The sequence below is a fragment of the Sapajus apella genome, unplaced genomic scaffold (genome assembly GCF_009761245.1).
Source record: "Sapajus apella isolate SASKATOON/1434 unplaced genomic scaffold, GSC_monkey_1.0 scaffold4, whole genome shotgun sequence".
NCBI classification, from domain to species: domain Eukaryota; kingdom Metazoa; phylum Chordata; class Mammalia; order Primates; family Cebidae; genus Sapajus; species Sapajus apella.
In genome coordinates this window covers 14,217,427-14,235,740 of record NW_022436944.1, presented here as the reverse complement: position 1 = coordinate 14,235,740, position 18,314 = coordinate 14,217,427, and the positions used below count along the sequence as shown (strand labels likewise).

General features: G+C 40.1%; 1 protein-coding gene across 2 annotated transcripts in view; it reads left to right on the top strand.

The window, feature by feature from the left end:
• The first annotated feature begins 3,996 nt into the window (after positions 1 to 3,996).
• Positions 3,997 to 18,314, top strand: part of ARHGEF26 (Rho guanine nucleotide exchange factor 26) — a 128,758-nt gene continuing 114,440 nt past the window's right edge. The window contains exons 1-4 of one of the 2 annotated variants that reach the window (XM_032262853.1): positions 3,997 to 4,151; positions 4,575 to 5,699; positions 7,296 to 7,335; positions 12,436 to 12,581. In XM_032262853.1, the coding sequence (XP_032118744.1) occupies positions 4,626 to 5,699; positions 7,296 to 7,335; positions 12,436 to 12,581 (1,260 nt within the window). In that variant the 5' untranslated portion in view covers positions 3,997 to 4,151; positions 4,575 to 4,625. Of the gene's footprint in view, positions 4,190 to 4,574; positions 5,700 to 7,295; positions 7,336 to 12,435; positions 12,582 to 18,314 lie in introns of both variants that reach the window. The other variant, XM_032262860.1, reaches the window with a different exon arrangement.

Sequence of the window (18,314 nt, the reverse complement as noted above, 5' to 3'; positions counted from 1 at the left end):
TAAAGATACTACCTGAGACTAGGTAATCTATAAAGGAATGAGGTTCAATTGACTCTCAGTTCCATATGGCTGGGGAGGCCTCAGGAAACTTTACACTCGTGGCAGAAGGTGAAGAGGAAGCAAGAACCTTCTTCATATGGTGGCAAGGAAGAAGCGCAAGCAGGGGAAATGCCAGATGCTTACAAAACCATCAGATCTTGTGATAACTCATTCACTATCATAGGAACAACATGAAGGAAACTGCCCCTATGATCCAATCACCTCCCTCCATGAACACACGGGGATTACACTTCGAGATGAGATCTGGGTATGGACACAGAGCCAAACCACCAAATCATACCAGAGTAGTCAGTTACCATCTAGGTAAAATCTCAATCTCTCAGTCTCTGTTGCATACCACATTCTATTCTTACCATATTCAGCTAAATTAATATCCCGCAACTTCTAAATGCAAACTGTCTTTTGGTGAGCTTAGTTTCTTGTATATCTTGATGCACGGGCTCTAGAGTAAAGAAAAAGGTTAGAATTCTGACTCAACCATTATCAACAGTATGAGAAGAGCTTTTTGAGCTTTAGCTTCATATTTAAGCGGGCTCAGCACTAATGTGAAATTATGTGTACTAAACAACAAATGTTAACATATAGTTGGCACTTAATGAATACAGTTCTCCAGCCATCCCTCCATGTTTTTGCTTATCCTGGAACATCTTTCTGTGACATCATTCCCCTCTTCTCCATGCTGCAATACTTTACCTACCTATCTGGGCGAGTTCTATTGAGACTCCTTCACAAAGGTTTCCATAGAACAGGGAGCTTACTATGCATCTTACACAGTTTGTATGTCCTATATTACCATTTTAATGTTTCAGTCATGTTTCATGAGCCAAACTGTAAGTTTCGGGAAGGTCCGTCCTAGTGCTTGGCATTTAAATGCACCCAATAAATATTTGTGGAATGGATAAACAAACAACTTTTAAAAAGGTGCATGAGATGGGGTATATTGGCAAATGTAATAAGACTCGCTAAAAATTTGTGTTTAAAAATTAGCCTAATTATTGTGCTTGGGACACAAAATTGGTGACTAATTTAGTAGATGTACCCATATGTATTTTGCATTATAGCACTGACTATTCTAATAGTTTAATATATCACTGGAGTATGCCGCTGGTAAATATTTCTAATAGTTTGATATACTGTACTTCTTCAGTTTTAAGAACAATTTGGTACCACGTTTTAATTTTTCTGAAACTCAGATATGTCTCACTATCAAATAAACAGCTAGTGACCAGGTGACAGTGATGGTATAGTTGGCATTGCCTATTTGTGAACGTGGGCATAAATGGGCATCATTTCTACTAAATTCTATGAAATTTAGTCCTACATGTCTCAAAGCCATATGCCAAGAAACACAATTGAAGGCAGGAGAAATTACCAGATGTGACAGATTAGGCGAAAGAAATTCTGAAGCAAAAAGAGGTTGATATAACTAGTTCATGTATCATGCAGGACTATGGTTAAGGCATGAAACAACAATTTGTCAGAAACTCTCTCCTGGCCATTAATAGAGAAGCTGCATAGCTTGTAGTGACATACAACTCAGTTGAACAAGAAAATTATTTATTTAGTCAAATGGAATAGTGCCAGCATCACATCTACAGAATGAGTGTCACTGTCTAGGAAGCAAATCCCAGAGACAAGACTGGAACATCCTTTTAAGAAATGGTGTACTATCAATGACATTGTGCAGAAAAACACACATATGAACGTTTCACATGAAAAGATATTCAGAAGAATTAGGCTCAATGTTCAGGACTTCAGTAAATTTATTTTGCTTATATTTTCCTTTTCCACATATACACAGTACTGAACAACTCTATGTATAAGTGTCTAAAAGCACTCAGTAAATATAGAGTAAAAGTTCTATATAATATCACATTTTGTCAGTTTAATTAGCAGCTCTTTTCCTTTCTTGGTGGCATATGTAATTGAAGGTATCTTAGATTTGAATAGATAATGATAAATTGAATAGGCACTAGGTCTGTCAGTTTGTAAACTTCCCTTAGTGAACGACTAGAGCTTGGTGTTTTGTTGTTGTTTTGGTAGGTATTTTGTTGTTTGTTAGAAATGAGGTAAGCAGATCCTATAAAGTCTTCACAAATATCAGTTACACTTGTTTGTAGAAGCAACAGAATTTCAAGAAAAGCCACCTTCTCACATCACCACTTACAGCTTCTTAATATAGGTCACAGGTTGCATTTTGAATTAGGTAAACACTGCATTTGTCATTAGGTAACCACTTCTGAAATTAATTTATTTTTCCAATATAACAGCAACACATATTTGTATAGAAAACAGCCTATATTAAAAAAATGTCTATGTATCTCTGTGTGAGTATGTAATTAGCCATATATATTCCAACCAATTTGGAATATTTCTTTTTTAAAAAATTTGTTATACATTTTTGATGCCACTTCTTCTTCATTTATGAAAATGTATCAAAGTAATATATATTCATTGTACAGTATATTTTGCAAGCACAGAAAAATATCAAGAAGCATGAAACACATTATCCTTCATCTCACCACCCAGAGATCACGTCTTAATATTTTTGGCCATTGCATTCAATCTAGGGCGAAAACAGGTAGCACAACTTGCACACAGTGGATTCTCACTATATCCCTGCTGAATGCATGAATGCTGAAAGAGAACTTGGAGAAGGGCCCATATGTCTTGCTAATAGAATCAATTATACAGCTCTTATGGTCTATAATTCTTTGTCTTCTCAAGTTTGCCTTATTATTGTCTCACAGCAGGAGCTTGGCCAAGACATAGCCATCTTTCTGCTATTTGGCAACCAAGCATGTTGGAAGGAATGGCCACTGTTTTCACTTCATTCCTGTCATTCATTCACTCTCACTCATTAAATAAATATTAAGTGCCCATCATGTGCCTGAAATAAGGAGAAGAAAAAAAAAAAAACACGACCTCTGCCCTCATGTAAATTACAGTGTAAAGACAAAACAGACAATAAACACACACACACACACACACACATATATATATACACACACACACACACAATTTGATAAGTGCAGAAATAGAAGGAACAAGTAGCTGGGAAAATAACCGGGGCAATGGTATAATTGAGGGGACAGAGAAGGCCTTTCTGAGGCAGTGACAAGTCAGAAAGTCAAGAAGGAACGAGAGAGAAGGTTCCTGAGGCTGTCAAACTTTGAATGTGGCCGAATAAATCATAAGGGAGAAAATGATGGCGGAAAGACTAGGCTGAAGAGGTAGGGCAGTAAGTAGTCCAGTGTCTTGTAAGCCAAGGATTTTGAGTTTTATTCTATGTACTGCTGGAAACCAATACTTTTCTTGTCGTGTAAATTGAGTTTATTTTTCATAGATAGCTTTCAAGACTCAAAGCATACAAGTACCAAAAATAATTATATGAAAACTCTCCCTCACTCCGGTTTCCTAGTCACCCAGTTTCCCTCCTCACAGCTGCTAGGCGTCTTTCCTACGGAAAGACTTTAGGCACAAACAAGCACATCAATCTGTTTATATTATAATGCATTTTCAGCAGTGGAACCAGCCCATCAGATAAGACTACCTGAATGCTGAAAGGGCATGACTGCGTTAGAGCTCTGCACTGCTGCCCATGCATCTCACAAATTCTACTCCGCCGCGTTCTCGGTTTTAATACCGGAACTCTAGGGTTCAGGGCTTCGTAAACTGCATTTCGGCAGGGCTCCATAGCTTGTTCTCACGCTGTGTCCCTCGGCAACGGCCCTGCGCGCCTGCACTCCCGTGCAGCCGCCACCACCAATCCGCAACTTCTAGCCGCAAACGCTGGAGCTCAGAACCCAGCTCAGGTGCGCTAGTCTGTTTCCCAGGGAGACTGGGGCCAACCGTAGGCATGCGGGGGCGGGAAGACAGCTTCTTGTGACTGCCACTGAGGCGGATCTGGGCGGGGCCGAAATGGGGGGCGGGGCCAAGTCTGGGGGCGTAGTCAGGCGTGGGGGCGGGCCCGGCGCCGCCGTCGGCTGCCCAGCTCTCCTGAACTCTCGCGGCCGCGCTTAGGTCCCGGACCCGGGCCACCCACGGGGCAGTGGGTGCTCCTTGGCCCCGGACATTGCAAGCCCCAGAAGGTAAATTTGCCTCGGAGCCGAGCACCTGGAACACGAGGGTACCCACGATGAGGGCGGGCGGCTGGATGGCGACAGAAGGGAGCGTCGCGCGGCGAGTTTCCCGAGAAAGCTGAACTCGTCCCAAGTTTCTTGTGCCTCGGCTTGCACTCAGTGAATTGGTGGCGGGCTCGTTTGGTGCGGGTGGTCTTTTGGCGCGGGAGGGACGCGGAGGTGATCGGATTAATTCGCCTGGGCCGCAGCCCAGATTTCTGACTGGGAACGCGCACCGCTGTGGTGCAGTTTTTGCCCGAGAAAGGGCGGGTAAAGTGCGGTGCAGTCGAGTCCCGCGCTCCAGCAGGGGGACCGCCGGACTCGAAGCGCGCGAGTCTGCCAGGCGTGCCGGGCTGTCGGGAGGTACAGTTCCATAACTTCTTTCCTCTTTAGGCAAGACTAACTTGGCGTTGCTCCTCCCGGGGCTGACCTCGAGGCCCGGCTATGGACCGCGAGAGCGAGGTGGATTTTTCTAGCAACAGCATAACGCCTTTGTGGCGGAGGCGGTCGATCCCTCAGCCCCAGCTGCTGGGCCGGAGCAAGCCGAGGCCCCAGTCCTATCAGAGCCCCAACGGGTTGCTGATCACGGATTTCCCAGTGGAGGACCGAGGGACGCTCCCCGCGGCGCAGATTCCCGCCCAGGTTCCCGCCGCTTCGGACAGCAGGACGGTGCACAGGAGCCCCCTGCTTCTGGGCGCCCAGCGGAGAGCGGTGGCCAATGGTGGGATGGCCTCCCCGGAGTACAGGGCTGCCTCTCCTCGACTTCGACGACCCAAGTCACCCCAGGTCCCTAAAGCGGTGCCGGGCGGCTCCCCGAAGTCCCCAGCAAACGGCGTCGTGACCTCCCCTGTGCCGCCGCCGGTGCTGCGCCCCCCGCGGACTCCTAACGCGCCCGTCCCCTGCACCCCCGAGGAGGACCCAGCGGGGTTGACTGCCAGCCCGGTGCCTTCGCCCACTGCAAATGGCCTTACGGCTAATAACGACTCTCCTGGCTCGGGTTCGCAGTGTGGCCAGAAGGCTAAGGATCCCGAAAGGGGGCCCTCTTCTGCGCCCCAGAAAAGTTCTTCGGAACATAAACTCCCCCTCCAAAGGCTGCCGTCCCAGGAGAACGAGCTCCCCGAGAATCCTTCCGTGGTTTTGAGTACAAACAGCCCCGCCGCTCTCAAAGTGGGAAAGCAGCAGATCATTCCGAAGAGTCTGGCCTCAGAAATTAAACTCAGTAAATCCAACAGTCAGAATGTGGAGCCCCACAAGAGGCTGCTTAAGGTGCGCAGCATGGTGGAGGGCCTAGGAGGATCCCTGGGTCACGCAGGGGAGGAGAGTGAGGTCGATAACGACGTGGATAGCCCAGGGTCTCTGCGGAGAGGCTTGCGGTCCACTTCTTATCGCAGGGCAGTGGTCAGTGGCTTTGATTTTGACAGTCCTACCAGCTCGAAGAAGAAGAACAGAATGTCCCAGCCTGTTCTGAAAGCAGTAATGGAAGACAAGGAGAAGTTTTCCAGTCTGGGAAGGATAAAGGTAAAAGTGGGCAGGAGTGTGGGATGTCATTCACTAAACCAAAAGTAGATATGTTGGGGGTGGGTAGGGGGAGCATAGAGGAAACCAGAAGTCATTCCCTTACCATTCTGTGATTTGCTGTTGATTACTAGTGCACATCCAGCTCTTGGCCACTTTGATGCTGTCAGGCAGAGCAGAGTTTAATGCAACTCTGTGAGAAGAAGTGAAATTCATCCCTTTTTTTTTTTTTTTTTTTGAGGGAGACGGAGTTTCGCTCTTGTTACCCAGGCTGGAGTGCAATGGCGCGATCTCGGCTCACCGCAACCTCCGCCTCCTGGGTTCAGGCAACTCTCCTGCCTCAGCCTCCTGAGTAGCTGGGATTACAGGCACACGCCACCATGCCCAGCTGAATTTTTGTATTTTTAGTAGAGACGGGGTTTCACCGTGTTGACCAGAATGGTCTCGATCTCTTGACCTCGTGATCCACCCGCCTCGGCCTCCCAAAGGAAATTCATCACTTTTAACTTTCTAAGCTCAGGCAAAATTGGGGGGACAAAAGGGAAATATTTATGGCAGATTATTGGCTGAGTCTTGACCACTTTTAAAAGAGATAGCTGAAAGGGGGAGGAGCGTGCTTAGAACTGCACTCTTGACTGCCTCAAGTTGCCTGGTGTTTGCTTAGAGGTTTCAGTCAATGGTAGCTGTTATCACAGCTGATTCAGAAAAATACTGATTCCTGTTTGAGCCCGTTATTTTCTGCTTTTACTTACTGAATTGTTTTTTGAGTGGTTATTACACACTTGAAGTCATTCAGGTAAAATGTGAGTTTTAAAATCAATTGACAGGATCATAATAGACACATATATTTTGTTATCCTTTTGCTTGCTTGTTTTTGTCACCAGGCCTTTGGTTGTATATTAGTCCCGTTGTATGCTCATTCATCCTTCAGTGCATTTAACAAGTTGGTAGCTGAAAACGTCATGTTAGGGTGACACTGTGTGGTACTGGTCACCTATATTGTCCCATTAGCTGCACTTACTAAAATATTGCCAAGTGTGACATAAAGAAATAGGAAAACTGAAGAGGGAAATTTTGGCGTGTGTGCTGCCTTCCATAGAAACAAGACAGATCTCAGCAATAGGGCAGAGATTCGTTTTGGCAGCCACATTTTTTCTTGATTAATCAGAGCACTGGAACTAGTCTATATAAATGCCACATATGTAATACACAAGCAAGTCTGTTTTATTTTAGAGCCTATGGTCTTAAAGAAAAAAAATTACATAACATTTTATGTGTTTTTTCCAACTCTGCAACTATAGCAAAGTTCAATTTAACAGTGATGGTTAATCACAAGTAGTAAAATGAGCTGACCTGCTAGTCATTTGAGGATACTCAATCTGTTTTGACAGGGTGTGGGGGATCTTGAACATTTTATTTCACTATTTCAGTGAATTGTAGTGATCAACTGAGTGAACTGCTCTAGGGCTCAGCTGCTGTGTGCTCTTGGGAATCTAATTAATGTAATGACAAAATAAAATAGCTGTATTTTCTATTTGGGTATTCATACGGTTTTCTTTTTCTTTTTTTTTTTTTCTTTTTACTTTTCTTGTCTTTTAGAAAAAAATGCTGAAAGGACAAGGAACATTTGATGGGGAAGGTAAGCATTTAATTTTCCAAACTTTTATTGCTGTTTCAATGTGGAATACCAATTATAAGTGGAAATCCAACTGCAGTAACAAAAATACTTAAGATGAGAATGTCCAGCTTCTTCCCAAATTATACAGTCCAAACCTTCTCACCAAGCTAAATTTTTATCTAGTAGTACTAATGGTGAATATAGTTAGTGGCATTTTTTATAGGCTGATAACTTTTTCAGTCAATGTCCTGGGATTTTTAATTCTTCTCTGCCTTGGCTCCAACCCCATGTCCCTCAAGGAAACAGAGAAAGAACAAGAACAAGCTAGCTTTTTAGTTAAAAATTCTGAGTTTGGCATTTAGATCTGAGGTCATATTTCTTTAGGTCACATTTCCTTTGACTTAATATTCTGCCCATATTTCCACATTTTATTATCATTTCTGACTTCCTGTTTCTTTATTAAGTTTCAGCTTTGGGGGAAATCTAACTCTCCTGGCTGACAAAAACATATTCTTAAGAATTTGCAACCCATATAGTATTTTTGTTAAGGATCTCAAAAACAACAGAAGCTTCAACCAGGTGTTCAGACCCTAATCAGATTATTGGACTTTCTGTAAATAGATGGGTCAAGTGTCAGCCAACTGGAAGAACATGAAGGGAGCAGTCCCAGCTGTAGCGCTTGTTGGGCTGGAGGGTCACACTGGCAGTGAGGATAGTTAGTTTTTGCCATGTTTTGAAGTGTGAAGATTTTCCAATCTTCAAAGAATAGTGAAGAAAGGAATGCCCCTCTATAAGTCAAGCAAATATACAACCACCCAGAGTTATAAAATATGTAACCTTTGGTGATTGTCAAATAATTCCCTAAATAATTTTTTACCAAGATGAGTTTCCCATTGGAGCATTTAAAAATGACTCATCTATAAAAATTCATTCACTGCACCAACCTTAGGAAACCCAGATAGAGTATTTAGCTGGTTGGAATAAGTTCATCTCCCTAATTTTATAATTGAGGAATCCAGAAGATCTGAGAGATTTGGTGACTTATTTACTGTCACACCTAGTTACACAGCCAGTAGTAGGACATGGACCTGGTTCTTAAGTCTAGTTTGCTGCTTCTTGTAGCACTCTGACTGTGAAGTGAACAGCATCTACCTAATATTTACCTAAGGAGATGCTGCTTTACATCCCCTGGAATTTGGTATTTATTTTTGTGAACTTTGCCTAAGAGAGTTTAAAATTTTTAGATTTTTTTAAAGTCAGAGAGTAGACTTCATTATAGCTAGTTTTATTTTGTTTCCTTTTATAGGAGCTGTTTCTGTTTATCCTCTCATTTCTTCTCAAATATAGTGACTTAGAAATTTTTTTCACATATATGTACATGAGGAGTGCAGGATTCTTACAGTTAATGATTAACAAGAATATAACTCAGGAAACAATATGGCCAAATGGTGAGAATCTGTGATACTGGAGCCAGGCAGACCTGGTTTCCTGTCCTGCTGCTCCTATTCATCAGTTGAGTGATACTGAGAAAAACCCTTAATATCACTGGGCCCTCATTGAGCCATCTTATGTGTGAAATGAGGTTAATAATACTGTTGCCCACGTTGTTGTGAAAATGAATGAGAAATCTATCAACAATATTATGCATATACTTTGTGCCAACCACTGAGTAAAGACTACTGCAGACTCAGTTTTTACCCTCATAATCTACTTTACATGGCATGACAATCAGAGATGAGTAAAGTCTTACGTAGACTTCAGTGTTACTTTAGTCACAGTATATACAGAATAATCTATGGTTGATGAGAAAAGAGGCAGATGTTTGCTTGTTTTGGCAGATGGAAAAGGCAATTCAAACTCAAATTGTCCCAAGCCAAACTCATAATCTTCCCTATCAAACCTGAATGTCTTCTGGTTTTCCCATTTCCTGCTTTCTGGTTGTGAGACTTGCAGACCTAGGAAACATCCTTAACACCTCCATCTCTCTACCCCCATATCCAGTCTTTCACCAGTCTGTTCTATGTTATATAACACAAATCTTCACCATCTTTGATTGACTACCCCAATAGCATCTTAGTCTCCTAGGTAGTCAATGTTTTGCTCTCTAATCTACACAAATACTTCCTTTTTTTGGAGTTCTATTGTGTTCAGGAAAGACATGCAATCATGACAGAAACTCAATCCTTTTGTACTTAGGGTAAAATCCAGTTTTTAGCATTGCCTACAAATATTTCCTTCATTTGGATGGTCTGGTTGATCTCTCTAAACTCAACTTGTACACTGTGGCCACCAGATATACCCAAGCTTTAGCCACACTGACTTTTCCTAGTTCTTTTAAGATACAGCCATGTATCACTTAATGATGAGGATATATTTTGAGAAATACATCCTTGGGCAAATTTGTTGTTGTGCAAACATCATACAGCATACTTACACAAACCAGATGGTATAGCCTAGGATATTTGGTAGAGCCAATTGCTCTGAGGCAACAAACCTGTACAGCATGTTACTGTACTGAATAGGCATTTGTAACACAATAGTGTTTGTGTATCTAAACATAGAAAAAGTACAGTAAAAATACAATATAAAGAATTAAAAATGGTACTTTCCTATAGGCCTCCTACCTTGAATGAAACTTGCAGTACTGAAAGTTGCTCTGGGTGAGTCAGTGAGTGAGTGGTGAGTGAATGCAAAGGCCTACCTAGAACATTACTCTACACTATTGTAGACTTTATAAATACTGTAGACTTAAGCTGTGTTAAATTTATAAAACTTTTTTCTTCAATAATAAATTAAGTTTAGCTTACTGTAGCTTATTTTGTAAAATTCTAAATTTTTAAAAACTTTTAAACTCTTTGATTTTAACATGGCTTATAACACATACTGTACAGCTGTACAGAAATATTTTATTTCTTTACATACCTATTCCATAAGCTTTTTCCTATTGTAAAAAATTTTTATTTTTACTTTTTAAATTCTTTAGTTGAAACTAAACACATGCATTAGCCTAGGCCTGCACAGAGTCAGAATCATCAGTATCACTGTCTCCCATCTCAACATCTTGTCCCACAAGAAGGTCTTCAGGGACAATAACATGCATGAGCTGTCACCTCCCATGATAAGAATGTCTCCTTCTGGAATACCTGCCTGAGGCTATTTCACAGTTAACTTTTTTTTTTTTTTAAAAAGTAGGAGTACATGCTAAAATAATGATAAAAAAGTATAGTATAGTAAATACATAAAGCAGTAGCATAGTTGATTATCAGGTGTGAACTGTACATAATTCTCTGTGCTATTCTTTTGTATGATTGGCAGTGCAATAGGTTGTTTACACCAGTATTACCATAGATGTGTGAGTAATGTGGTACACTACAACGTTAAGATGGCTAGGTGGTAGGAAGTTTTTAGCTCCTTTATATTATATGGGACCACCATTGTGGATGTGATTTGGTTTGTCATTGATCAAAGCAATGTTATGCAGTGCATGACTGTATTATGTTTCCTCTTATGTTCCTGTTAGAGCTTTTGGGTGTGCTTTTCTTATAGCTCCGTAGCTTCTCAGCTTTCAGATCTTAGAATTGCCTCATTGACCAAATACCCAACTGCCAGACTAGATCACACCCTACTGACAGTCTGTTTGCACCTGTATATAAATCCTTCAGTGTGTAGGCATGTATTTGTGTAAGATCATTGTGTCCTCAAACCTATGGTGACTTGCCATCATATTTTGAGTAAAAATCAAAGTCCTTTCAGTGGCACTGAGGCAAGGCCCTACATGATTAGCCTTCTGCTCACCCTGAACTCCCATCTTTTTTTTTTTTTTTTTTTTTTTTTTGAGACAGAGTCCAGTCTGGAGTGCAGTGGCATGATCTTGGCTCACTGCAACCTCTGCCTCCCAGGTTTAAGTGATTCTCCTGCCTCAGCCTCCCGAGAACTGGGAGCACAGGGGCACACCACCATACCCGGCTAATTTACTGTATTTTTGACAGAGACAGAGTTTCACTATGTTGCCCAGGCTGGTCTCAAACTCCTAACCTCAAGCAATCTGCCTGCCTCAGCTTCCCAAAGTGCTGAGATTACAGGTGTGAGCCACCACACCCGGCTTCAACTCCCATTATCTATACTTTCCCGCCATTTTCTTGGTACTCCAGCCATGCAGTTGTTCTTGCTGCTCCTGGTATGTACAGACATACCAAGTAGACTCATGCTCAGGGACTTTGTACTTGCTGTGACCCCTGATAAGATGCTCTTTGGCCACCAATTTTTCATCAGAGTCAATGTCAAGGGCCTTTTCTTTGTAGTTTTGGTACAGAGGGCTCACTTTCTCACCTCTTTTATGTCTTTAGTTGTCACCCAGTGAGGCCTTCCTAAACTACCCTACTTAAAATCTACATGCCCTCGTCCCAGCGCTTTCCACCCCACTTCCCTGTTTCATTTTTCTTCATGATACTTACCGTCATCAAAAATACTGTCAAAGTTACTTGCTTATTTATTGCAATTCTCTCAAGCTTTAATAGCAGCTCATGAAGATTGAGATTTTTATTTTTTGTCTCTTATTGTATTCCATTCGCTAAACTGTTGCTGGTTCCTAGTAGGTGTTTTCTAAGTAACAGTGGAATGAATAAATGCATGAGTGAATTTGACAGCTTTTCTTATTAAACTGTTAGCTCATGAGAGGTGGATGAGGGCATGAGAGTTGTCTTTCGTTTTCCATTTTACTCTCCGCCCCTGGCACATCATAGATATACAATAAATGTTTGTTACATAGATAAATGAATGGTGATGGACCATAAAGAAAAGGTAGGATCTAATTTAACTTGTATTACAGTGATTTAATAGGACTGACTGTCCTTCATGGGTAGTGGACAGAAACATGGAAACTTTGCTTCTGTTGGCATTCTCTGTATGGGTCCCTCCCGTCTCCTGCGGTAGAGTTTGAGATAGAGCTATGTGAATGAGAAAATCACTTTTCTATAATTATTCTTCAGGGACTAAATCTGTTTGTCTCTTTGTTGTTTATATAATTGGAGACCAAACATTGGATACATATGACGTTTGTTTAGAACAAGTTGCATAATGATTGAGAACAATTAGTGACACATAGGCCTTGCTTTCTTGCAGAAAATGCTGTCCTGTATCAGAACTACAAGGAAAAGGCCCTTGACATTGATTCTGATGAAGAGTCAGAGCCCAAACAACAGAAGTCAGATGAAAAAATTGTGATTCACCATAAGCCATTGAGATCCACATGGAGCCAGCTCTCTGCGGTGAGTGTTTACCTTTTTTTCTATCTGTGGTAGGAAAAAATCAAGTTGTGGAAATTATGTGTGGATTTGGCTTTTGTTCTTTTCTGCCAGTGATCCTGTAACTGTAGATTGAAATGTTTCTTGAAACTCTGCCGGCACTAATGAGAACATGAACTTTGACATTTCTGATCAGGAGAATTAAGTTTGATAAAGTGCTTTGAGACTGATGTACTGTGAACTCTGGAAACTCTATGAGGTCTCTCTTTTTGTTAAATATAGTGTGTTTATAGTGGTAATAATATAACCTGAACTTTATCATAATTTTGGCTATATACATATGTATATGTGTTTGTGTATGTATGTATGTATATATACATGTATGTATGTACCTATATATGTATCTGTGCATAATAGAGTACTAGTTATAGTTCTTCCTTGGACATTTCTTTATTTGGCAGGAGGAAGGGGTCTCACTCTTGCCTAGTCTGGAGTACAGTGTCACGATCTTGGCTCACTGCCTTCTCCCAGGTTCACGTGATTCTCCTGCCTCAGCCTCCTGAGTAGCTGGGACTGTAGCAGGCATGTGCCACCACATCCAGCTAATTTTTGTATTTTTAGTAGAGATTGGGTTTCACCATGTTGGCCAGGCTGATCTTAAACTCCTGTTCTCAAGTGAGCCACCCGCCTCTGCCTCCCAAAGTGCTGGAATTAAAGGCATGAACCACCGCATCTGGCCCTTCCTCTGGAAATTTAATTTGATATAGAAAGGTTTATATATTCTTAAAGCTGATTAATGAATGGTATTCTGTTCTATCTCCCTCTGTGCCTTTTTTGGGTGCCTGTCTCTGACAATTTTGTGTTGATGAGTAATTTCTCCTCTCTCCCTCAAACGGCTTTTACTTTTTAACTGTATATTTTTTTCCTCCTGGCTTACAAAATGTCACAGTGTGATGCTTAGTTTACGTGATAAGAGTTTGGGCACAGCATTTGCAAGTATCTGATGAATTAGCAAGTAGAAAGGAATTCCCATGGCTGGCTTGGTTGGGGGGAGCTTTGCATCAAAAACAAGGAGTACACCTCCATGAGTCTTTAGGCAATATCAGGCCAGAGATGACAGAGGTGTTCAGAATCAGGAAATCTCATGTATTTAGGGAACCACCAGTGTAAGAAAAGGAGTTGTTGATGTTGGTGCCGTATAGCCAGGCCCATGGGAATGTGTGTATGTAAATCGTGGGAGGCAACTTCTGCTTCAAGCTCTACTTTGCCTCCTCTAACCTGTATTGGAATTCAAAATTCTATACACCAAGCGCTTTCTCCCTGTCTTCTTCCCACCTCCTAATTTTGATCTCAGGGAATCAATTTATTTCCAATGCCTCTGAGGTATAGCACCCTTAGTATTATGCCAAAAATTAAAATAACCACAGTGGCAGGGCAAGTATAATGAATATGTGATGCTGGTGTATATAGGTGATAGGGAATGGTGGGAGGTGTGGTGAGCAGGTCTTACATAAATTGAGCAGCTACTACTTAGCTCAAACCAGGTGAGTGCAGGGGCTCAGTGTGACCAGATGTTCTAATAATTAGACAATAGAGTAACTTCTGTGATATTTTAAAAATTTTTGCATCTGGTTAGGAGGTAAAAGCTAACCACAGAATTGTGTATTAGCAGCCATATACCCTAATCTAATGACGTCATGATATATGTATCCCAAAACAGATATGTGGAAAAACTGGTGACAAGGTCCATTGAGGCCATGTCAGCTTTAAATGGCTGTCATTCAGTTACTTCAGTTGTTGGTAGGGACCATTTGGTAGAGGGTCCAGAAGAAGAAAGAAGGCTGTGGATTTTTTGTTTTTTCTTTGTGGCAGCAACTGCGTTTGTTAGCACAGGCCTAAATCCTGCTGTTGGTCTCTGAAAGAATGCTAAAAAGAAATGTGGATTTTATGTCATTTACACCCTGATCCCACTTAGCTTTAGCCCGAGAAACAGGCTGCCATATTTATGCCTCCTGGAGTTTGGCTTTTATATAGATAAACAAATGCACATACAATTAAATAATAGTGCATATCCTTCAGTTCAACTTTGTGGACATGCATTATTTTGGCGAAAAATAAATGATGTGTCTTTTGTAAACAATATTGATATCATAGAATTATCTTGTAATAAAATGTAAAATTATAAAGTGAGTTCTGACTTCAGTGTATGTTATCTTGGAGTTGAGTGTTCCCAGGAGGCTTGTGTGTATTTGTTGTGTTGCTTGGCAATTACATTTAATGAAAGTAGCATGATTGGACTTTGCCACTTAGCATTGCTTAGGCGCCAGCTTGCACTTTCTTTGTGCCTTTTATGTCTTCTTTTCACTTAAATTTTACTTTAATTTTTTTTTGCTATAAAGTGCTTTAAACCTGTAGAAACATTAAAAAATAAAATAAAGGTAATCAATTTCTGTGTACCTATCACTCAGATTGAACAAATGTTATTTTAACATATTTGCTTCATTTTCTATTTTTTAAGACTATTTCAGAGAATCCCTTCTACCTTTCCAGTTCTTTTCTCCTCCCTACCTCCCGGAGATAACCACTATCCCTGACCTTCTCTTCTGTCCTTCTCATGAGGATTTTCTGTCCACCAAAAAGATATAAGCAGTTCTGGCTGTTAGGAAAGTAAGTATTTTAACACCAGAAAGCAACCATTACCTTTTCAGAAGTTTATCCGCTACTAAATTTTCAAGTTGCATTTAGGACCCTAAAGAGAGAAGGCTTCATGAATTATTAATGATGTCAGGATGTTTCTCGGAAGTGGTTGTCACCTCCATTTCTCTATCTGACCTCTCTTGGTAGTGAAGCTGCAGCATTTAGGGTAGGTCTCCAAAGACTCTCAACTTTAATGTATATATTCAACTTAAATATATATGTGTGTGTATATATATAAAGTTGGAGGTCTATATATAAATATCTAGTATACTACATATTATATATTTTAACACCTAGTATAATATGTAGGTTAAACCTGATATTATGTGTATATTAAATACTAGGTTTAATATATATATTAAATTATATGTATATTATATTAATTATATATATATTAAATACTAGATTTAATATATATATTATACTAGGTTTAAATATTAAATCTAATGTAATTAATATGTTAAACCTAGCATTTTATTTATACATATATATATATATATGTATATATATGTAAATCCTTCCATGCTTAACTTTTAGTAATCAAAATAGTAGGGTAGCCCCTGTCTAATTTTGCATATAATATTTTAACACAAAACTCTTTTTAAAGTCAAGTCTTAATCCTAGAAAGAGAATAGGACAAAGGGTTTTCTGGCAGTGGGTTAGGTCTCAATTTTGCATATACCTTCACTTTCTGCTGAGGAGCAGAGGGAGTGAGTGCATATGTTCATTAGCACTGTTGATTGTTTTGTTTTCTAAAAAATCTCTTATCTTTATTGCAAACACCTGCCTGCCTCCTGGGATGGTGAAACTGTCCTTATCAGTTGACTATAAAAAGCATTCAGTATGCTGAATACTTTTGAAGTGTAGCAATTTGCAATGATTTATGGTTGTTACATAAGATCTTTAAGTCTTCAGCCTGTGGTGTAATTTGTCTGAGCGTGTTTGTTTATGTCTCCTTCGGTTTCACTGGACCATGCCGGGTAAGGCAGTGTTCAGCTATAAATGTGGCAGGCGGTTCCCCATTTATGGTCTTGGGACAGGTTTAACTGTAGTGTTGTCATTTTGGAGTAAAGGAGAATTAGAATTAGAACTGCATAAGAGGGATTTATTTAATTGGACCTCAATAGAATAATGAATGATAGTCATTTCTTTAACTGACCTGGGTTCTTGAATCTGAGGAGATGGGAATGAAGGCTTACTCTTCATTCACTTGATTTTCAAAGTATATCTATTCTTAATTGAAGTACAGGATTTCTTCACTCTAGGGAATATAACTTTGTGTTGAGCATCAGGCCTTAGGGAACCTAAATGTATTTGAAATAATTGTTTTTTAACCTTATTTTAAGTTCAAGGGTACATGTGCAGATTCGTTACATATGTGAACTTGTGTCGTGGTAGTTTGTTGTACAGATTATTTTATCATCCAGGTATTAAGCCTAGTACCCATTAGTGGTTTTTCCTGATTCTCTCCCTGCCACCTCCACTCTCCAGTAGGCCCCAGTGTGTGTTCTTCCCCTCTTTGTGTTCATGTGTTCTCATCATTTAGTTTCCACTTATAGGTGAGAACATGCGGCTTTTGGTTTTCTGTTCTTACCTTAGTTTGCTGAGGATAATGGCCTCCAGCTTCATCCATGTCCCTGCAAAGGTCATGATCTCATTCTTTTGTATGACTGCGTAGTATTCCATGGTGTATATATACCACATTTTTTTTAAATCTAGTCAATCACTGATGGGCATTTAGGTTAATTCCATGTCTTTGCTATTGTGAATTGTGCTGCACTGTGTATAAAGACACATATATGTGTATGTGTCTTTATAATAAAATGACTTACATTCCTTTGGCTATATACCTAGTAATGAGATTGCTGGGTTGAACAATATTTCTGTCTTTAGGACTTTGAGGAATTATCACACTGTTTTCCACAATGGTTGAACTAATTTAGACTCCCACCAACAGTATATAAGCATTTCTTTTTCTCAACAACCTCACCAGCATCTGTTATTTTTTTGTACTTTTTAATAATAGCAATTCTGACTGGTGTGAGATGGTATCTCATTGTGGTTTTGATTTGCATTCCTCTAATAAGCTTTTTTTTCATAATTGTTGACTGCATGTATGTCTTCTTTTGAAAAGTGTCTGTTCATGTCCTTTGCCTACCTTTTAATGGGGTTGTTTTTTTCTTGTAAATTTGTTTAAGTTTCTTAAAGATATTGGGTATTAGATCTTTCTCAGATGCATAGTTTGCAAACATTTTCTCTCATATTGTAGGTTGTCTGTTTGTTGATAGTTTCTTTTGTTGTGCAGAAGCTCTTTATTTTAATTAGATCCCGTTTGTCCATTTTTGATTTTGTTGCCATTGCTTTTAGTGTCTTCATCATTAAATCTTTGCCTGTGCCTATGTTCTGAATGGTATTGCCTATGTTGTTTTCCAGGGTTTTTATAGTTTTGCGTTTTACATTTAAGTCTTTAATCCAACTTGAGTTGATTTTTGTATATGGTGTAAGGACGGGGTCCAGTTTCAGTCTCCTGCTTATGGCTAGCCAGTTACCCCAGCATCATTTATAGGGAATCCTTTCACCATTGCGTGTTTTTGTCAGGTTTGTAGAAGATCAGATAGTTGTAGATGTGCAGCCTTATTTCTGGGCTCTCTATTCTGCTCCATTGGTCTATGTGTCTGGTTTTATACCAGTATCATGCTGTTTGATTACTGTACCCCTATAGTACAGTTTAAAGTTGGGTAGGGTGATGCCTCCCACTTTGTTCTTTTTGTTTAGGGTTGTCTTGGCTATTTGGGCTCTTTTTTGGTTCCACACAGATTTTAAAATAGTTTTTCCCGTTTGTGAAGAGTCTCAATGGTAGTTTAATAGGAATAGTATTGAATCTATGAATTGCTTTGGACAGTATAGCCATTTTAAAGATATTAATTCTTCCTATCCATGAACATGGAATATTTGTTTGTTTGTTTATGTCATCTCTATGTCTTTGTGCAGTGTTTTGTACTTCTTTTTGTAGAGATCTTTCACCTCCATAATTAGCTATACTCCTAGGTATATCTTATT